The sequence below is a fragment of the Podarcis muralis genome, chromosome 13 (genome assembly GCF_964188315.1).
Source record: "Podarcis muralis chromosome 13, rPodMur119.hap1.1, whole genome shotgun sequence".
In the NCBI taxonomy this organism is placed as follows: domain Eukaryota; kingdom Metazoa; phylum Chordata; class Lepidosauria; order Squamata; family Lacertidae; genus Podarcis; species Podarcis muralis.
This window is the reverse complement of record NC_135667.1, coordinates 23,933,256-23,954,811: the sequence shown is the minus strand read 5'-3', so window position 1 is coordinate 23,954,811 and position 21,556 is coordinate 23,933,256. Positions and strand designations below refer to the sequence as shown.

The window sequence follows — 21,556 nt, the reverse complement described above, 5'->3', positions numbered from 1 at the left end:
CACGATGTTCAGAATTGTTGTTGAGAATGTGTGGGGATTTTTGTTTCTTGTTTTTTACACTTTCTCCTAAGCTGTTTTCCGGCAAGGTCCCTGCATCTCCCCACTGCCACTGTTGGACAAATAGCAGACATTTAGATCAGAGACATGGTACAGGGAAAGAAAATACATGAATGAACTAAGAAGAGTCTTCTGCTGTTGCCTAAACATTTATACTGAAGCTTCTGCTCTTATCAGATTTAAAGCTTCATGTGACTAAACCAAGTTTTAAAGTTCAGATCTCCTGCATTTTGTATCATTCATGGTTGTGTGAAGGAATGCAGATCTCATCCTTCTCAGAAAAGGCTTTCTCCCTACAGAACCAGTAAATATGCCGCATCACAAATGCATTTGTCTCTTGTTTTTCTTAGGGAAGGAACTGAAGTCAAGGAAAACAGCAGAAACCTGGCCTCTGAAGAAGTTCAGTGTAAGATAATTCTTTTCTCCCTTTGGACTGAGGGTCATGAAAACCACAAAGTCTAGCACACAATCAGAGGATCTACAGAATGTTTAGCTGCTTTATATTTTTTGGTCTGAATAGTTAAGTTTGCAGACTTTGTGACTGTGGGAAAATGCTCTAAAAACAAGTATATACATGTTTCTGCTGAAAAACTAGGAAGACAGTTATGCTCTTCAGCTAATCACGTGAGTGTAAAATGTGTTTGAAATATCTAAAATGAAGGATTAAGAACTTTGAATTCAGGTGTTACTTTTTAGTATTGCTATACAATCCCTTGGAGGTTTCTGTGTGAAAGGCAGAATTTAGTTTTAGGATACAAATATTATGTTCTGGAACATGAAAACCACAAATTTAATTAAGTTTTAAAAAATCATTTCACTCTCCAAACCTAATGGAAAGTACAGTGGTTTTATTTTGTTATGCAGCTGCATTCCAATGACCTCAAATGCAAACCCTTGTGTCTCCAGGAGAAACTAAATTTTTCTGCAGTTATTTCTAACTCAGTGAAGCTTCTGGTTCATGCTTACCTACAAAAATTGTAATACATTATTTGGTAGAATAGGCTTATAAATAGAAGTTGTGGGCTGTGGGAGAGAATGCTCTCACTGTGGTTCCTAACCCACATGACGCATTCAACAAACAGTGACGCCCACATAGCCATTTCGGAAGGCTTTTCTCAATGTAGCCTTACCAGAACCGCTGAATTTGAATGTGTTACTCATTTCCAGAGAGCTATTTTTGAAGGCCTATAGTATACAACTGTTTCTGTTGCCCTCCCTGACCTCTTAGTCAGATGCATTCTCAGGATAGCACAACCACCCAGACACTGATGGATTATAACTCTCATCAGACCCAGCCAACATGCCTTTCCACTCCTGACCCTTGCTGTTGAATGAAGAACTCAAACTTTCTGTTTCTGCCAAACCCATTAACGCATAGACCTGGGTGATACCCAGGCAAACAAGAGTAAAGGTACAGCAGATGAATTGTATGGCTTAGTGTGGGCTGAGACATTGATCCAAGAAGCTACACATACCCTGCCTCCTCCTTTTGAAGAGTAGGACAGAAACAAGTCTTGACATAGCAAATGAGAGGTATTTCTGCTCTGGAAAAGCAAACTGAGAAAGCAAATTGGCACTTTGGTGAGTGAATGGGGCCTGTGAGGTATGTTTAAGTCAGTGCTGACTGATTCTCAGACACCTTTTCCTGGAGAAGCTCAATACTAGCAGGACTGACAGGAGGTGTCAGTGATGGCAATGGTCCTTGAGGAGCTGCGTGGGCATTGTTGTATTTGAAGCAAATGATAGCTTCAAGAAAGAGTCTGGTGATCAGGGATGAACCACTCCTAAAAGGCTGATACATGTTACAATTGTACACAATACACATAAGTACACATACTTATACACATCCTTGAAGTTGTACTGTGTGACTAGACTAACTGTGAATTTGTCTTCAGATGCCACACTTACGGGACTCCATCAAACAGTGGTGAGTAAAATGTCTCAGCCAAATCTGGGGTGATCTGTCTTGGTACAGTAGACCATATTCAATTCTGACTTTGACTAGTTTATAAAGTGTACCAGACAGCCTCCTACCCCTGAACCCAGGGCTGTTCAGGGGTAGGAGGCTGTCCGGTACACTTGCCCCAGGACTTGGAGGGCTAAGCTGGCTGGGGGGGGTGCCAGGGGCCTGCGGGACTTACACTGTTGTGCCAATAACTTTATTCTAACAAAATTTCCTCCGTGAGCCTCAGACAAGCTCTGCATTGGCCTGGTATTACCCAAGGAAGTGGACTATTGTAGCCTGCCCCACTCATACCCCCTCTGGGTCCACTTATGTACCAAGAACCCTGGAATACTGTGTAAAACTACAAATATATTCCAGATAGGTGAACAGTTTTTTCTTGCCATAACAACAATTGACCCCAAATTACTTCTGCCAAAAAGCCAATATCAGTAGGTAACTATTTTTTTTCCAATTTCCAAGCGATCACCACCCCGAAATACAGAAACAACAACCTATGCATCTGTTACTCCATTGTACATGCAACCTGCCCGACAGACCTCCAACATTTCACATGCCGATGCTGCATCCTCACAATGCATGACAATTTATGGGAATTGATAATATGGAAGAAGTTTGAAAGTGCTAGAACTGGAGGAATTTGGAAGCTTTACAGCCCCCGGAAGATCTGAGAAGACTTTCATCCGATTTTCTGTTTATTATTTTATTTACTCTTTTCCTGCCTCTAACCATGCAAGGAACCTTTTTTTGGTTTCCCACTGTTATGCACACTTAACCTTCAAATTCTACCATATCCTCATGGTTGTGTCTGATTGCAATTTCATTGGTAATGTCAAATGATGTAACCACAGGTCAATGGAATGACAAAAGTGATGTTCATTCTGTTGTGTTAATTATGGTACACTTGTTTGTTCAACACAATAGAAATACCTGGGAATTCTGCTTGCTGACATCCTAGGCCTATAAATATGGGTATCATAGAAAGCATAGAAATCATGGCAAATGTAATTTGCCTATTGGTTTGTTAGATACGAAGATGAAGTAATCAATCTCAATTCACACATGAGAATGTTGGAGATTATCCTATATTCTAAATTAGCAGTGCGGTCAAAGCCCAGGATCTGTCCAGATAAGAGACTTTAGAGAGCCCTCAGGAGTTGCGCCTGCCCTGTGCAACACCCTCCCATCAGATGTCAAGGAAATAAACAACTATCTGACTTTTAGAAGACATTTGAAGGTAGCCCTGTATAGGGAAATTTTAAATGTTTGATGTTGTGTTGTGTTTTAATTTGTTGGAAGCCACCCAGAGTGACTGGGGTAACTCAGTCAGATGGGTGGCATATAAATTTATTATTATTATTATTATTATTATTATTATTATTATTATTATTATTAGATTTTTCCCAGGGCTGAGCCAGGGCAATGCTGATTAAGTTCCCTGTGCTGGCTGAGCTGGAGATATGAGCATGAATTCCCACTGGTGAAACATAAGCCAGTGTAAGTCTAAAAAGGGGGTGGTAGGGACATGATGGGGCAAGGAGGGGCATACACTTATTCCAAATGCAATCTAGCATGATCATGTGACTCAGGGCCTAATTCACAAAACTTGGGCCCACAAACAACTGCCAGTTCAGGAATAGGGGTAACTTATGCTTGCCAGTTTGGGCATGACTCAGTCTCATTGAACATAGTGGAATTTCCTTCAGCATGAATATGAATGAAACTGGGCTTCCTACCTATACTTCATGTGCACATAGTACTGTAGAGACCTGAACACCACACAACAATAGGAATTGACTCATAACACAGTATGAGTTCAGAGTTGAGGAACAAGCAGTTTTTCTGGGGGAACTCCAGAGTATGCAGTACCAGCACCTTCCCCCCCTTCAATGTTAAAAGTGTGACACTTACTGTAACAACTTCATAGTGAGCCCTTGCTTAACCCGAACCCCCCTCAAAGTGACTCATCCCAAAGGACAGAGTGCCTTTGGTGCCAACCCCTTTGGGGCACCACCACTGGGGGAGGGCACCACTGCCTCTGTCAGCCAATGCCTTGATAATTCATCACGCCCCTGGTAGACTGAGTCCAGGTGGGCTCTCAATCAGTCAGAAGGGGGTGGGGTGGGACGGGACATGTTGTTTCTCTCTGCCAGCCAAAGATAGGAAAAGGCTGGGTCCCTCCAGTGTTGGTTAATTTGAGTTTGGTGAAAGGAAGATAGGTATAAAAAGGAAAATTTTATAGATGCCTAGATCCAGGTTTGGGGTAAATCCTTGTTGGCAAGAGAACTGCAACAGAGATTTAAAATCACAAAATATGCAGCAAAGTATGGAAATATAGGCTGTTAAACCTTTAAAATACCCCCTTCTAAGTTGCCTCCAAAGTTCCCCGCTTCCCTTAACATAGAAAGAGACCACATGTTCAGTAAGTCAAAAATGACTTACTTACGAACTTTATAAAGGTCAGAGTCATGTGTCATGGTCATTTATTTATTTTATTTTTAAAGCCTCTCGTGGAGGTTCTCCGCCTTCTCCTGTCCAGTGCAGATTCCCCTTTCTATGATGGATTCTATGAATCCATCCATGATGGATTTGATAATGTATAATTGAAATCCTGCTGCCAATTTTTTTTTAATTTGACAAACAACATTAAAATTAAATAACATCACACCCTAATATACTACTGAACACAACTATACACAACTATATATTATCTGCATCACCAGTCACTAATTTTATCAATAACTAATTTACAGAACAGAAAGAAGAAAAGAAGAAAAAAGAAAAAAAATAGAAAAATTAAGAGAAAATAAAATTGACTTCCGATTAAACCCATTGTACTGTCACTTATTTTGGTTATTTTACACACAGCATCATACTATTATTTTGTCTTCCTAATTCTTATCCAAAGCATTTGATTATTTGTCACCTTCGTCTTACAAGAATCAATCAAGGTCTGCCAGGAGATTTTTATTGTTACAACAATTTTTCAAGTAATCTTTAAATATTTTCCATTCATTGTGTATCTTCCATGTCAGATATCCTCTGACTCTCCCTGTCATCATGGCCAACTGTAAATATTCTATCATTTGGACCCACCATTCAGTTACTGTAGGAATCTTTTCACTTTTCCATTTCATTGCCACCAGAATCCTGGCTGCGGTTGTTGTGTACATGAAGAGTGGTCTACCATTATTTTTTATTTCTGATGACATTATCCCTAAAAGGAAGGCCTCTGGTTTTTTTGAGAATGAGAACCTGAGTAGTTTTTTTAATTCATTATAAATGGAATCCCAGAATTCTCTAATTACCGTGCATTCCCACCACATATGCATATAAGAACCTGTACCCTTTTTACACCTCCAGTAAACTTCTGATCTCTTTTTATACATTTAAGCAAATTTGGCAGGGGTAAGGTGCCAACTATATTGCATTTTCATGATGTTTTCTCTGAGATTATAGCACACCATAAACTTAATATCTTTCTTCCATAGTTTCTCCCACTAGTCCATGTAAATATTGTAGCCAAGGTCCTGGGCCCACCTTACCATTACCCCTTTCACTTCTTCCTCTTTTACCTCCCACTCAAGAAGAATATTGTACATCCTTGAGATATATTTCCCTTTTGATGATATTATATTTTTTTTCAAATTTAGATGTTGCATTCTCGAATCCTTTCTTTCTATTCATACTTAATCTCTCATTTAATTGAAAATATTGTAACCAGTCCATCAGATATATCCTTATTTCTTTTTTAAAAATGAATTTATTATTGTTTTCTTCTAACAGCATTCTATATGTGGCCCATTCTGCTTTCATGTTTTTCTTTTTTACAGTCAGGGCTTCTGTCGGTGAGGTCCGCAAGGGGATTTTGGGTTCTAATAGATCTTTATATTTGAACCATATTTTATAAAGTGATTTTCTTACTATATGGTTCAAAAACCCCTTGTGAGCCTTCACCTTCACCTTCTCATACACCAAATACGCGTGCCAGCCAAACTGGTTATTGAAACCCTTCATTATAAATACAGCACATCTGTATTTTTTAGAGTAATCCAGTCCTGAATCCAAACTAACCCAGCAGCCGCATGATATAATTCAAAATCAGGAAGGGTGAACCCTCCTCTCTCCCTCTGCTGCCAAAATTTCTTGAAAAAACCATCTTTTTGTGTGAAGATCCTGAAATCCTGATAGTTCCTGAGAGTGACGTGTGAAGGCGTTGACACCTTGAAACTTTGTGTAACCCAAGTTATTTGTAAGCATTACAATATTCATCAGGGCTAACATTATCCACACTTTAACTTTTAGTTGTTGTTTGTGGCACAAGTTTCTCTCTTTGCTCTTCAGTGTTCCAAAAGGTGCCAGTTGCATTTCCTGGCTTGGAACTGACTGTTGAAGCTGCAAGAGGTAGTCCTTTGTTGATTGCTTTTGGATAACAAAACCATTCTGAGCTCAGAAAAAAATGCACCTCTGTTACTCCCCTTTTCCTTTCAGGTGTGTGTTTGTGTTTCAGAGAGCAAAGGTCAGGAACTGAAAACCACAAAACAAATTGAAAGTGCCAGCAGTGTCAAAGCCACCCTTTCTTGGAAAAGGAGCGGTTGTGGGAAATCAGGTTTGTTTCTGTCCTGGTGGATTAAAAGTGAAAGCCTCTTTTCTTATAAGGCACACAATTCCAGGAATTGTGGAGACAGGCTGAATAAATTCCTCTCTTGATATGTGAGCAACAGTTTTCTATCTAAGCCAAGAGTTTGTGGGCATAAAGGGACAGAATAAGACCACCTGTCCTTTTTCATTGATGCTATCTAAATTTCTGTTTTAGCACTTTGACCTCAAATTGAGGAAACTGCTGTGCAATTGACTTATTAGTGGTTTGTGTGTGTGTGAGAGAGAGAGAGAGAGAGAGAGAGAGAGAGAGAGAGAGAGAGTAGGTGCACATAGAGTGAGAGATGGTGGGAACAAATTGTTAATTCGCTTTTATTGTATTGTTACTGCTGGGGAGGCAGATTATCTGCCTCAGGTGCCAGATGTATAAGCAATGAAACAATGAACGCCAAGTGAAGGACTCTTAATGGGCAATTCAACTTCATTTTCATATGGATACCTATTTGGGCATCTAGAAGGCCTTTATTAACTAAAAAGCATTCTTGGGGGCTTCCCTTGCAGAACAGCTAATTGGACTTACCATTTCTTTGGACTTATCCCACTGCTGCATCAAACCTCGAGACAGAAATATCATGCTGTGGGAGCCTAAGGTAACAAAACAGCTAGAATGCAAATACAAATAGTTTTAATGTGTTTTAAGTGAGGTCTAGTACATGTCATGTTTCCCCTGCCTTTGCACTCTATTCCACAAAACTGGCAGGTGGGAGGAAGTTTCCTTTTTTGTGATCAATTGGAGAGAATTTTGCCTCCTAGGTTTTCCTTAAACTGCAAATGGGCTTGAACAGGGATGGGGAAGATGTGGCTCTCTGAATGTTGTTGTACTACAACTCCCATCTTCCCCAACCATTCACCATGCTGGCTCAAGCTGATGGAAGCCATCAATATCTGGAAGGCCACAGATTCCCCTTCCCTGGGCAAGCTGCTTAATATCTTGAATGTGAAAGTTTGGCTGGTAGGGGTGGGCTTTCTTTGGTAGCCACCTTCCTTTTGAAGGTGGTTTGGGCACAGCCTGTCCTTATTCTCCATCCAAGGACCACCTACACCTAAATGTAAGAACTCCTTATGAAGAGTTTGTATGAATTCTTAGACTTTAAGAAGATCAAGGCTGGATCTAGACACATCAAAAAACATTTCAGGAAAACACGTTGTAAAGCTCACAATGCAAAATCACATTGCCGAAGGATCGAACTCTATAGCACCATCCGGTGTCACAGTGTTATAACACATTTAGAACGCTGTATTTTGACTAATGTAGCTGAGTCCCAAGTCAGGTCTACTTAGAATCTCCTCTCCTGTTACAGATCTGAAATCAGAAACGAGGAACTTCTGGCCATCCAGACATTATCAGATACCAACTGCAACCAGACCTTGCAGGCATGGCCATGGTCAGCACTGATTGTAATTGTAGTCAGCAAAAACTGGAGGCCCACAGCTTAGCTAACCCTGTCTTAAAATTGTTCTGGAGTCACAACAGCACTGTAGCCTAGCTTTTTGTTTAAGTGGTCTGATCATCCCAGTCTCATTGCTGAATGCTTAGCGAGGGAGTTTTTCACCTACATATCAGCTCACAACTCATGCAATTCCCCTTCCCTTTCGCTGCTTCCCTTTCAGTGTATGATTAATCATTAACTGGAAAAATCTACAGCAAGAACAACAGCATATCACTTTTCATGCACTGCAAGCCAAATCATGATTATTCCACTTTTAGGCGGTAAGATTTTTTATATCTCTACAAAAAAAACCATAGCAAAATTACCCACAGAAAACCACAAATATTGTGGGGATAAGGGGTGAAGGAAAATTGGAGAACTATAATCAAAAAGAGACTTTTAACTCACCTGGGAATAAGTCTCATTCAATTCAATATGGCTTTCTTCTGAATGGAAATGTACAGGATCACAGCCTTAATAACTTGGTGACAGAATAGAACTCCTCTTGAATTCCACTCTCATTCCCTTTCCAGGTGGGTTTTGCCTATACATTTTTTAATTATCCAAACTGATGTTCAAATGCTTCTTTGCTTTCATAGCTGTTCTCGCCAACTCCAGGAACAGTGCCATTCACTTGCTGCCATTCCTGATTATGAGTTATTCAGCAACTGGTAAGTATTCTGAGTGGTGTTTTTTTTAAAAAAAGTAATTGCCTTGGCCAGTTCCCTGCTCTGTTTTTACTAGAAATGTCAGCTTTAATCAATTTAATTGACAGTCACTAACTAAAGATTTAATTGGAGGGACTTTTATTTTTATTGGTAAAGAATACCGTATATTAAAGATGACCCTTCGATTTAACAATGAACTTAAAAGTGATACAAAGCTCCTTCAGTGTCTCAAGAAGACAGCTAATTTGAGTTTCTGGTCATACGGTTAATCCAGTGAATAGTCAAATAATGGGTTGGAATTATAGAACTGTAAAGGACCTTGATGATCATCTAGTGCAAACCGCTGATGATCAGTAAACCTATTTTGCGTTCAGTCTTGTTCACCTTTTCCTGTCTATGCAGTTTTGAGCATGCATAGAAGTGATTGCCCTTTCCAGTAACTGCTGTTTCAATATCCTTCAGATTGAGCTTATAATTCTGCCCCCAAGAAAGCCTACCTTTTAAAGCCACAGTTACCAGAAAACATGATCATTTCTGAGCACACTCAAATCAATTCTTCTTATAAGTGGGAATGACTAGAGAATGTTTTCTACATTCTTTGAAATAGAGTTAGTTTGAAATTGACAAGCGTTACCTCAGAGCCCAATGTTTTTTCCTGCTATTCAGCTCACATAGTGGATAACATCATGTTCTTCATATTAGAACTTTTTGATCTTTTCAAACCCAGTGACCACTATTAATTCTACCCTAAAACATAGGACTCACTTGTGATTTTCTACAATATGTTTGCTTCTCCAATTTATTTTATAAAAACTAAGTGGTGGTAGGATTGGGTTGGCATGCAAGTTTCAAGACCGCTAGTTGAATATCATTGCTTTATGTAGCCCAGATTACAGAAATAAATACAAATTTTGCCCAAATATTTATTGGTGTTTATGCTTCACACTGAACTATCTTCCTATCTCTTTAGGTAACAGTACAAGCCCTTTGATTGTTCTTGACCAATATGAGGGTAGTGGGATCAGACTTGTCTGCAAATCTGAGAATGTGAGATCTCCTGAGCTTCTGCAGCTGTCATGGATGGATGGCAAAGGACAGGAACTTTCTGCTACTCCAACCACTCTGGGCAAAAGCAGCATTGAAAATTCTGTTCTTCTAGAATGGGGTTCTGGGAGTGCTGTCTCCTGCAGAATCACCAGTAAATCTTCAAATACACCAATAGGATCAACATCCCTTGTAATTGCAGGTGAATGAGAAACGGTGCTGTATAGAAACTGGTGATGAATGTGTAGAATGAACACAGTGTTAACAATGAATATTCACAATGCTCCCTAACAATAGTATAAACTTTTGGGGGAACATTATTAAGTGAAATAAGTTGCCTATGCATATTGAGGATTAGGAGCAAAGAAAGAATAAATCCAGTCTTCTGAGTACGATTTACTTTAATGTTGCTTTCCTACATGGTCCATAGGACTAGGAAAATTAATCCTGTGAAGATTTGAGATATAACAAAAAACATAAATTGTTGTTCAAGTTGCTTTATGGCTCCACATTGGTCTGAACTAAAGAATTCTGTCAATGGATGCAGAATTTGCCAGGTGTCTTTTCTGCTATCTGTAGATATTCATATTTATTTATCATTATTATTTTGAAACTTGGTTTAAACTGTGCTTATTGTTTCCTATGGACGAATTAAAAAGAAAAAAAGAAAAAGCAGAGAAGATCTTCTAACTGTTGACTTTGTTCTATTCACAGATATCTTTTTCCCTTCCACCTCCCTCTGTATGGTTGGCTTCTTCGTCATTGCAGTACTTATCATCAATGTCATAATTTTCACCTATTTGAAACTAAACCGTAAGTTTTCCCATTGTTCCAGAACATGAACACGAAGACACACACAGAGAGAGACACATTAAATGGGTGTGGGATATCTTTATCATCATGTTTCTGGATTTGGAGAGAGAGAGAGATGGATTGGATGTGCATTAGGGTATATAAATAACCACAAGCAGAACAAGAAAATTCAGAATATGAAGTTAATCTATAACTAGGTTTACACCACTTCCATACTTTCTATAGGGGCTGGTGTACACATGTCAGGTGTACAACGGAAATTTCACTATTATTGTTGTAGTAGTTATTATTACAATTGTATCCCATCTCTATTCCAAGAAACTTATAGTGGCATACATGAATGAATCTTTATTTGTGTCAACCATTGGCCATAACAATAAAACAACAAAGAATAAAAATAAAAAAGTCAATTATATAAAATACATTTTAGGGTTTTGAATCAATAGTCAAATAGTGGATTTTATTCTAATTGCCCCAGCTAAAAACCTTACAACCTTTGCTGTCACCTGCTCATCTTGATCAGGTGCCAAGAGAAAGGACACTGTGGCAGTGGCTGGGCGACCCGGAATGCACAATAAAAGACGGGTAATAACCTCATTCCTGAAGTCTTTATAAAAGAGTGCAGGCCAGAAGGGCATGTGTCAGTGATTATGGATGTGCCATCACATAAATAAATTAAGCAGAACAGTGACTGGTTCAAGGTGAGCTTCATGGCAGAGTCAGGATTTGAACTCTTGTCTCTGGGGGCCTAATCTGACACCACCATTCCTAGGGCCACTGTGCCCATGAGGCAATGTAAGATGGCCACCTCAAGCAGCAGGTGCCACAGCAGTGGTGGAGCTGGCCTCCAATGAAGGCATCGCCCACTGCTGCAGCCGCATTGCTAGCAGCCTGGTGGTGGTGCTGGAGGAAAAGCGAGCAAAGACTTTGAGTGAAAAGGCAAACAGGAAGGAAGCGTTTGGACTTTGCAGCTGTGCAGCACCAGCCTGGAGACTTTGGAGAGGGCAGCCCTCCAGCCCCCTCTCCCCATAACCCACTTCATCACAGCACTTCAGACCTAAACTCAAGCAGGCCACCGTAATGCTGGTGTACTTGCAGGTAGTGGCAGTGAGCGGCCACAACACTGAGATGTGGTATGGTACATTTTGCCTCAGGCAAATCCTCTTGGCCCAGACCATTCCATACTGGCTCTATCATAGAAGTGTGCACCTAAAACCTCAAGAATGGCATGTAAGGTGTGGTTGTTTTTTTTTTTTAAAAAAAAAAAAGGTAAAGGACCCCTGGACAGTTAAGTCCAGTCAAAGGCAGTTATGGGGTTGAGGCTCTTATCTCGCTTTTCAGGCTGAGGGAGCCGGCCTTTGTCCACAGATAGATTTCCGGGTCATGTGGCCAGGATGACTAAACCGCTTCTGGTGCAACGGAACACCGAGATGGAAACCAGAGCACACAGAAACACCGTTTACCTTCCCGCTACAGTGGTACCTATTTATCTACTTGCATTGGCATGCTTTTGAACTGCTAGGTTGGCAGGAGCTGGGACAGAGCAACGGCAGTTCACCCTGTAGTGGGCATTCGAATAGCCAACCTTCTGATCAGCAAGCCCAAGAGGCTCAGTGGTTTAGACCATCACATCATAGAGCCAGGGTTGTCTATGGTCTCCTGTTAAGCATGCACCTGCTCAGAACCGAACATTTATTGTTACATAATGCTGAGAGTGGTTTCCCCCATAAACAAAGAACATGCATATAAAAATAGAAAATATATTAAAAATCTTGTTCTTTATTTTATTTCAGACGATCGTTGGAAGATTGCTTTTTCAGGTAATCACTGTATCACTTTATGGAATGATTTATGGGATTGCGTTAACAGGGGGAATAAGGGGCTGAGCAAAGTCGGCTGGGTGGGGCAGAGTGAAGCCATTCAAGTCCTAACTAGGGCTGAAAGTTTATACATTGTTTGTTTTAAGGTTTGAAGTAATAATAGTTTTATTATTTATTAACCCCATCCCCCCCAAAAAGCTGGCTGGGTTTCCATACATTACATAACAGAGCATGGATATTAGTGTTTTTATTGCACACCCACCCGATAATTAGATATTCTGCGATATGGATTTTAAATGTTTCATAAGTTGATCATCATTTTAAGATTTTGTATTCAAACGTTTTGTAAAGTGCACTGAACAAATGTTAATAATACTAATATATCCCTCCCCATTTGCAGAAAATGAAACGTTAGCATTAGAGGAAGGTAAGCATGGATTTTCTACTTGTCCTTATTAGAATTGCATATGAATTACCCTAAATATGTTTACTTCCATGACTGCCACCATTGGGCATCCCCTGGCACTGGAATCCCATGGCATTGCTCCTGCTCTTTCTCATTTGCCTGTCCCCTCTGGTCTGGGACAAGAGTGCTGGCCTGGAGCTACACCCTCCGCTTGACTTGCCCTCTGCATCTGGGGCCAGCACTGTTTATGGCATAGTCCGTTGGCTAGTTTCCAACAGTGAGCTTTAGTATATTGTGCAGGGGAAGAATATATGAGTACAGCCAGTAGATAATATCTATGAACTGAAAGAGAAATGTTTACCTCCCATTCATAATGAAGCGTGCACACTTCCTGTGTATGTGTCTTGGATATCTATCTAGTATCAGTTGCTGGTTTTCTGGAATATAAAACCCAAACCAGAACTGGAAGGTGAGATACTGCCAGTGGGTCAGATCTTTAATTCCCCATTTCCCGAAGGCCAGCTTTTGTAGTTGGATGTTACCACTGATGCCCAACAGAATCCCCTTCTCCTCCTTCTTCTTCTTCTTCTTCTTCTTCTTCTTCTTCTTCTTCTTCTTCTTCTTCTTCTTCTTCTTCTTCTTCGATATATGGCATAATCTGGTAAATGCTAGTGGCTTTAAAGGTCTTGCTGATTTGAATGTGAATGTTACATCTGAAATGTGGCTTTAAAATCTGATTAAGGATATGCTTTTAGTTTATAGCTTTGAAAAGCCCACTAAAAACATAATGAAATTCAGAGTACAGCTCTCTTCCAAATCACAGTGCATTCATGTGCGTTCCCCCTCATTATCCACAGATGACAATAATATTTCTCTTCTCTCTCTCTCTTTAAGAAAAAGCAAAGCTTCAATGGGAACTAGGTAAGAGTCCCATTCAGTTTCTGCCTGTCATAATGGTACAATACATTGGGGTCATTCATTGTAGATTTCACACAGATATCATTCTGTGTTTGTTCCCAGACACAGTTAGAAATGAAGTTTGCACAACTGCTATGGAGATCCATGTGCCACACATAAAATTTCACTGTCAATACATTATCATCACCATCACCATTATTATATTTGTTTATACAGTGGTGCCTCGCAAGACGAAATTAATTCGTTCCGCAAGTTTTGTCGTCTTGCGACCAAGGGCTTTTCTTCCCACCCCCAGCATTTTAAAAAACCCCGGGACAGCGGGGGACTTCTCCGCTGTCCGGGGCGATCTTAAAATGCTGGCGGGCAGGAGCGAAGCCTCCGCTGCCGCCCGCCAGCATTTTAAAAAGCCCCGGGACAGCGGGGGACTTCTCCGCTGTCCCGGGGCGATTTAAAAGCCCCCGGGAAGGCAGGCAGGGGGGACAAAGACTTTCGCCCCCCGCCGGCCTTCAGAAGAGGTCCAGGACCTCTTCTGAAGGCCGGCGGGGGGGCGAAAGTCTTTGCTCCCCCCCGCCTGCCTTCAAAAGCCGTCCGGGACAGTGGAGAAACACGCTGCGTTTCTCCGCTCTCCCGGGAAGGCAGGCAGGGGGGAGCAAAGACTTCCCCCCCCGCCGGCCTTCAGAAGAGGTCCTGGACCTCTTCTGAAGGCCGGCGGGGGGCAAAGGTCTTTGCTCCCCCCTGCCTGCCTTCAAAAGCCGTCCGGGATAGCGGAGAAACGAAGGCTGGCGGCGGGAGGAGGTCCCTCCGCCCGCCGCCAGCCTTCGGAGGAGGTCCGAGGACAGTGGGGAAGACGCGCTGCGCTTCCCCGCTGTCCCGGAGATTTCCCTATGGGCTTTCGTCTTGCGAAGGAAGCCCATAGGGAAATTCGTTTTGCGAAGCACCTCCAAAACGGAAAACCCTTTCGTCTAGCGGGTTTTCCGTCTTGCGAGGCGTTCGTCTTGCGGGGCACCACTGTATCCTGCCTCTTTCCCTGACAGGGACTCGTGGCAGCTTACAGATAAAACAGAAACATCAACTTGTACATTTCACTTGTTACATATTTTTAACAATTTAATAATACTTTGCTCACCATGTGACTAACTCTATCACTCTTTTATTATTCAGAGAAAGTAAAAGAAGAAACAAGAAAAGGTAATTCCATAGCACTAGCAGGGATGTCAACTAGTCGAATTCTTAATAATAATACCTGTAATAATAATAATTTATCTGTACCTCACCCATCTCACAGGGTTGCTGCAGCCACTCTTCCTTTTACAGCCTTATTTTCTCTCCAGCTGCAGCTGCCATAACTTGAACCTGGCAGCTAGGCAGATGAAGCCCACTGACATTTAATCATAAAATAGAGATTGTATTGAATGGTCTAGTAGATACTAAATATGAAGAGGAAATTCATTGCTGCACCTTCTAGCCAAGGAAATACAGTGGTACCTCTGGATGTGAACGGGATCCGTTCCGGAGCCCTGTTCGCATCCTGAGCAGAACGCAACCCACGTCTGTGTATGCGCAGGTCGCGATTCACCACTTCTGCACATGATGTCATTTTGAACATCTACGCATGCGCAAGCAGCAAAACCCGGAAGTAACCCGTTCTGTTACTTCCGGGTCGCCGCGGAACACAGCCTGAAAATGCTCAGCCTGAAGCTAATTTAACCCGAGGTATGACTGTACTACTTTAGAAGTTGGTGTATTTATAATTATTTTTAAACTGCTTAATATTTAAAAAATCTCTAAGGTCCTAGTCCTCAGAATGTAGTGCAAAATGTTTTGATATCCGCAAATCAAATCTGATCTAATAACAGTATATATAATTAGATAATGATACCTGCCTTAAATTTTAGGATGGATGGATAGATAGTTCTGATTGTTTCTGGGTACTGTATAGAAAAACTAAACTAAAAAAACTAAGCTAATCTTAAACATTCTAAAAGGCAAATTGAAAAGCCCTACCTTGCTTGTATTCATAAAATATTGATCCTTTTCATTTTGTTCATTTGCAGAATTCAGGAAAGTGCAAGAAGAATTTGGTAAGGATGATTTTCAGTAATATTCAGTAACGTGACTGAGTGGATGGACGGTGCAACACTCACATATGTTTTTTGTTCACCCAGAGGCTGTTTTCACACATGAGGTTTAAATCGTCTTTGTTTCCTATTCCCCCCCTCCCCACTGCACTTACAAGCCATGGAATGCACCTGCCAGGGCAAACAACTAGTAGTGTCACTGACAAGAAAAGTGGCTATCTTGTTGAGGTACTTTTTGCCCTCAGATAGGCCCTGGAAGAAACATTATTTTCTCTGCCATGTGAATCTTTCAAGGGAGGATACAACTTGCTGCTTGACTAAGAGGTTATAAGGCATTCCAGAGTCAGGATGCAAAAGCCACCCTCAAAGTGTGCCCCCCTTTAATTTGCATTTTAGGTCTTTTTATTTATTGAAGTTATGCATTGATCTGAGGTCTACAGCTATACTTTAACTTATAAACTACACTTAAGACCTAAACTCAGGCTACATTCAGCTTCAACTGAAGAAGAATTGAGCAAAAACCTTGCACTTCTTTATTTCTCCATACTTAGTTTTAAAGCCATTCCATCTGATTGGTTGAAACACTCACATTATCTATGTTTTGTCAGAAGACATTTGTGAAACAGTTGCTGATTGATTAATATCTTCATTTACAGCAAAGGCTGAGCATGAACTAGGTGAGTTGGATCAAAACATGTTCTGATTCTTACATTCTTTAAATGTAAACTGTTGCACCATTGCAAATCTCACGCTTACCTATTGTTTTACATTGCAGAGTTCAGGAGGGCATTGTCCTGTGCAGGTATGATCATTTGTGAATATAGAACACCTTTAGCAGTTGTCAGTCTATATCTTCAAGGCCAAATGAGATAGTATAGTATATTAAAGGCTTCCTTGCATTTAGTGTGCCCATTTTTAAAAATGCAAATAGTGGTGTTGGGAAGTGATAATTATCAGTATCTCAGAAGACTAATAAATTATTGCAGGAGGGTGGGGAGTTTAACTCTCTTCCTTTGACCGACTACATTCCTGACAAAAATCACACCCCCAAAGCTGCTATCTGCATATTCGTTGCTGTGAATGTTGGCACCAACGAGACCCATCTTCCCAATGCAAGCAGCATCAATGGAGGAGCAATTTTCATCTGGACCACAGCAAAATCCAAAAGGGTTAAACTTCCCTTATTCATCTGCTGTGATTCTGATAACTATAAACTCCCCACAACAATTGCAACCTGCACTTTAGAAATATGCATATTGCCTATGGATGTATAGTGAAAGTCATAACTATTTTGGTCTTCACTTCAATCTAGAACTACATAAGAATTCCTCTATACAGTGCTTTTTTTCTTTAAAAATGTTTAGGGGTACTCTCATTTTGACACAAGAAAATCACAATTTAATAGTTCAAATTGGGAAAAATAAATATAGTGAATGGACAAAAGTACAAAGATTCACAAAATGTTTAGGGGTATGCATACCCCTGTGTCCCCCCCAGAAAAAGCACTTTCTTTATATATATAATTTTTATTAAATTTTCTGTTTTACAATTTAGAATACTCATTTATACATCCGTAAAATATCAATGACTTCCCTACTTCTCTTTCCATGGTTCATTTCACATATCATAAATCCCTGCATATTTTACATAAACTAACCATTCAGTATTCCATTATTACATCCATCAAAACTTATTTACACTGTTGAATTTATCTTACTGTTGCCAACATTTTCAAGTGTACACTAGAACTACATGAGAATTCCATTTACATCAGTTGAGGGGGCAATTGATGTGCCAAGTTAGAAAGTCCTTGTATTTAGGGACACTCCAGATGTCCTTTTCCCATATAGCAAATAGCTAGATTAGAGCATTGATTTCAAAAGCTGATGCTGGGTTCAACATTATCAGTTTAAAAGTATGTTTCTGTCTATATTACACTGAAGTCAACAACCATAATCCTTGGTTGAAATTTTAAAAAAAAAATGTTCAGCGCAGAACAGTTCAAAGTAAAAGCATTTTTGATGTTAGAAATATTTTTTCCTCACATTCTTCATTCCAGTCTAGAAGTCATAAACACAGTGCTTTTTTTCTATTAAAAATATGTTTAGGGGTACTCTCATTTTCCTACTCATATTGAAATACTGCCCCTCAATGAGGCCAAACTTAGATTCACAAAATGTTTAGGGGTATGCGTACGCCTGTGTACCCCCAGAAAAAGCACTGCATAAACACAAGATGGAGAGTGCATTAAATTAGACTCCATATGGTGGTAATACTCAACGATGTGGTGGAATGTAATTGGACAGTGGTTTATGAGGTGGGTCAGATATAGTTCACCATACCACTGCAAGGGGTCCACAAGCAATAACCTCACACACAAAAAGATCCCTGTGTTTAATATTGATAGTAACAGTCTTCTTTTTGTAAATGGCATTATTGTTTCTTCCTGCTCTCTAGTCGATGTCACTCTGGATCCGAAATGCACACATGCCAAACTCATCATCAAAGAGAAGAATAAAGTCAAATATAACCGTTTCCCCTTAGAACAACCGAAAGATCCCAAAGGACCTCTGATTGCAGTGGCAAATGAGGGGTATAGTGAGGGGGAGAAGTACTGGGAGGTGGAGGTTGGACACAAATGTGAGTGGGAGCTGGGAGTAATTACTATAACTGCAAGAAAAAGGCTAGAAGAGGAGAAGCTGGAAACGCCACTGGAGGAGGGATATATTGGTATACGATGGTTCCAGGGTAAGTTTCATTGCACTGGAGGAAATAGCCTAACTGATGGCCAGAATGAAGAATGTGAAGTTATAGGTGTTTTTCTGGACATGAATGAGCAAGTGCTTTCATTTTATAATGTCCAGAAGATGTGCCCTATTCGGTCAATCCCTCATGAATTCTCTGAGAAAATGTATCCATTCTTCAATCCTGGGAGTGATGATAGGTTCTTGGAAGTCCGATCAGTTAGCATCCCTAAATGTTTAATAACCCTGTGAAAGAAAGTACTTCCCATGTTTTCTACATGTCACAGAGCCTTGTGTAAGGACTGGTTTACACCTGCTCCTTTGATTATTATTTTTTTTTACACCTAATTACTCATAGTTAATGTAAATTCTCCATTAGGAAGCCTAACTTTTGAAGTGAGGTGTTCTGCCTGTGTTGCAAGTCATCATTGTTAGATGTTGCTTCCGTCAGATGATAATCATATATTATTGAACCAGCCTAATGTGATTGATGGTGGGAGTGTTATCCTGGAAACAGAAACCAAAAGGCAGGTATCGGTTGCAGATGTTACTAGATCTGGTTCAGAAGAAGACAGGTTCATTCTAGACGCAGAAAAAATGAGACATCCTTCCTGCTCTTTTCAGCTACTGAAGGAATCACAGACATTTGGATTAGCTTTTTTTGTATTGATTTTGACCCTGGAGAGCACATGCCACAAGTTACTAATGTGTCTTATCTCTTCAGATATGCAACAGGTTTGGGTTGTTGGTGTTCCAGATTGTTGGATTTTGTTTTGTTTTGCAGAATATGCAGAACATCCAATAGCCTCAAAAGCACAAGATACTATAAACATTTCTGAAATGCCAAATTTCATGGATAAAACTGTGATCCTTTTCAGAAAAAAAATATAATATGCACTACCAAGCACTGAACCAAGCCTTGGTGCTATATTAAGAAAATGATAGATTGGTCAGCAATTCTGTACATATCAATAACTGGAGAAGACCAGGAAACCTAGTATGAAATCTACTGTGAATAGTGATCATTAAAATAAAATATTTTGTATATTGTTATTTTTTAAAAAATATATATAATATGGATATTTGATTTTTCTTGGTATATTAATAATAGAAAAATAAATAAATTTGAAAGAAGAGTTATGAAATATGAAATTACTCTGATATCACAGACTGCAATCATCAGTCTCATGGTCTTCAACTGTAAGCAGCAGAGAAGGACTACTTGTTATGTCACTACTTTTTTCAACACAATATATGTACTAACATATTGATTATATCTTTGTACCTTTTTCATCAAGTGCTGGAATTTTTATACGGTCAGTTACATAAGCAAAAATGAGACAATTGTCAGTGGGTTTAGAATCTGGAACTTATAAACTGCAGACATATGGTGTAACTTCTGGGATGGGCAATAATATTCCTCCTTGAAGAAGCTATTTGACAGTTTATTCTGATCACAACATTTTTATTTAGATCAGTAATCCTATTACTGGAAATTAAAGAACAATGACTAGGGACAGAACTACTCATTACTAAAAAGAATTGAGACTTTCACCAAACATGACAGCCCTGTGTCAACTCATTCTCACGCTCTGGAATGTATAGCACAACTTATCCTATATCCTGTTGCCATTAGCTCTCTCCATGAGTCACAGGGTGAGGAATTGGATCTACCCAGTGTACTGGATCCTTACCTTTCCAACACCACCAGCCAAGTTTGACAAAGATTGTGGGGCCACCTACTTGTCTATCATCTGACATCTTGTGACAGTTTTTCCTTTGCATACATGAATTGGAATAAATTTGCAAGCAGAGATGGTTACATATGACTTCAGAGGTAGGGCAGATAGATGTGGCTTGGCCACGTGGACTTGCAGGCTGAATGGGAAGTCCTAAGCTCGTTGTTCACCACTGTTGCCTTACTTTTATGTAGAGGACAAGTGTAGTGAAAGCTGCAAGGTCATACATTTAGCTCAACCCTAGGAAAAATAACAGAGGTTATAAATCATGCAGGGAGCCTACACACATTGAGAAACTTCTAAGTGCAAAAGATATGTGCAATGTGGTGATGCACAACCTTCGAAGCCAAATATTAAGGCAGTCAAGGTAAAAGGGAAGGAACATTTGTTGTTGTTGTTGTTGACAACATGCCTTTTTCCCTAATAGAATTAAAGGTAGCTTGCAGATAAAACAAGAATCACTAAAAGCATAGAAAAACAATAATTAAAAACAATTAAACACTGATAGAATTAAAATGATACATGTCTATAAAATCTGTTTAAAACATACAAATAATGTCAATAAAAACATCACGACATCAGCCGTTTCATTAAAAGCAGACAGTTTCCCAAAGGCTGTTGGAACAAGGTCTTCAGCTGCTGGCAGAAGGACAAAGAGACAGCCAGTCTAGCTCCTCTAGGGAGTTCTTGAGTCTGGGAGCAGCCACCAAGAAGGCCCTCTCCAGCATGCCAGTGAGAGTGGCAGGACCAAGGGTGCCCACTTTTATGATATATTGAAGGGAGAGATAAGTCCCGCCCAGCATAATCGATCACAAGACACAGCATGCATACACCATTTGGATGGCAATGCCCATCAATGGGGGGGGGGAGGCCCCCTCAAACATTTTAGAGGAGATGAAGTAATCTTGACCTCTAGGAGTTGGCTCCTATGGACAGGACCATAGGAGCTGCACCCCGTCTCAATCAGGAGCTGCCCCCTGTCTCTTGGCTCTCAGCTTCCTCCCTTGGGGATCACCATTTCCCCCTACCCCGCACAGTGGCATGTCCACTGTGGCCATCACACCTGCCACTGCTTTGAAACCTACAACAACTCGACTTTCCAGCCAACATACTTCCAGATGCCAGCGCTGCACTTCCAGAAGCCAGTACCTCATTCTGAAGGAGAAAGACAAGTGGTTCTGTCTTTTGGTCCCACGGTCTGGTGTGAGCCAACTGAC

General features: G+C 40.3%; 1 protein-coding gene and 1 long non-coding RNA gene across 3 annotated transcripts; both read left to right on the top strand.

Annotated features, from left to right (window-relative positions):
• Window positions 1-166: 166 nt before the first annotated feature.
• On the top strand, window positions 167-3,360 carry LOC144325108 (uncharacterized). The gene is made up of 3 exons (XR_013390398.1): window positions 167-463; window positions 1,953-1,984; window positions 2,483-3,360. It is a non-coding gene; the product is annotated as an uncharacterized LOC144325108 (long non-coding RNA).
• Window positions 3,361-6,696: 3,336 nt separating this feature from the next.
• LOC114583095 (butyrophilin subfamily 3 member A3-like) lies at window positions 6,697-19,736 on the top strand. Of its 2 annotated transcripts, none has more exons than XM_077917198.1 (13): window positions 6,697-6,733; window positions 8,291-8,390; window positions 8,709-8,780; window positions 9,748-10,023; window positions 10,536-10,634; window positions 12,428-12,454; window positions 12,855-12,881; window positions 13,755-13,781; window positions 14,940-14,966; window positions 15,833-15,859; window positions 16,513-16,533; window positions 16,632-16,658; window positions 18,314-19,736. In XM_077917198.1, the coding sequence occupies exons 2-13, from the start codon at window positions 8,369-8,371 to the stop codon at window positions 18,850-18,852; spliced, it is 1,191 nt and encodes a 396-aa protein (XP_077773324.1). In that variant the 5' UTR covers window positions 6,697-6,733; window positions 8,291-8,368; the 3' UTR covers window positions 18,853-19,736. The 2 variants fall into 2 exon arrangements, with proteins under 2 accessions (XP_077773324.1, XP_077773325.1); XM_077917199.1 differs by lacking the exon at window positions 6,697-6,733 and adding an exon at window positions 7,009-7,269.
• Window positions 19,737-21,556: the final 1,820 nt, after the last annotated feature.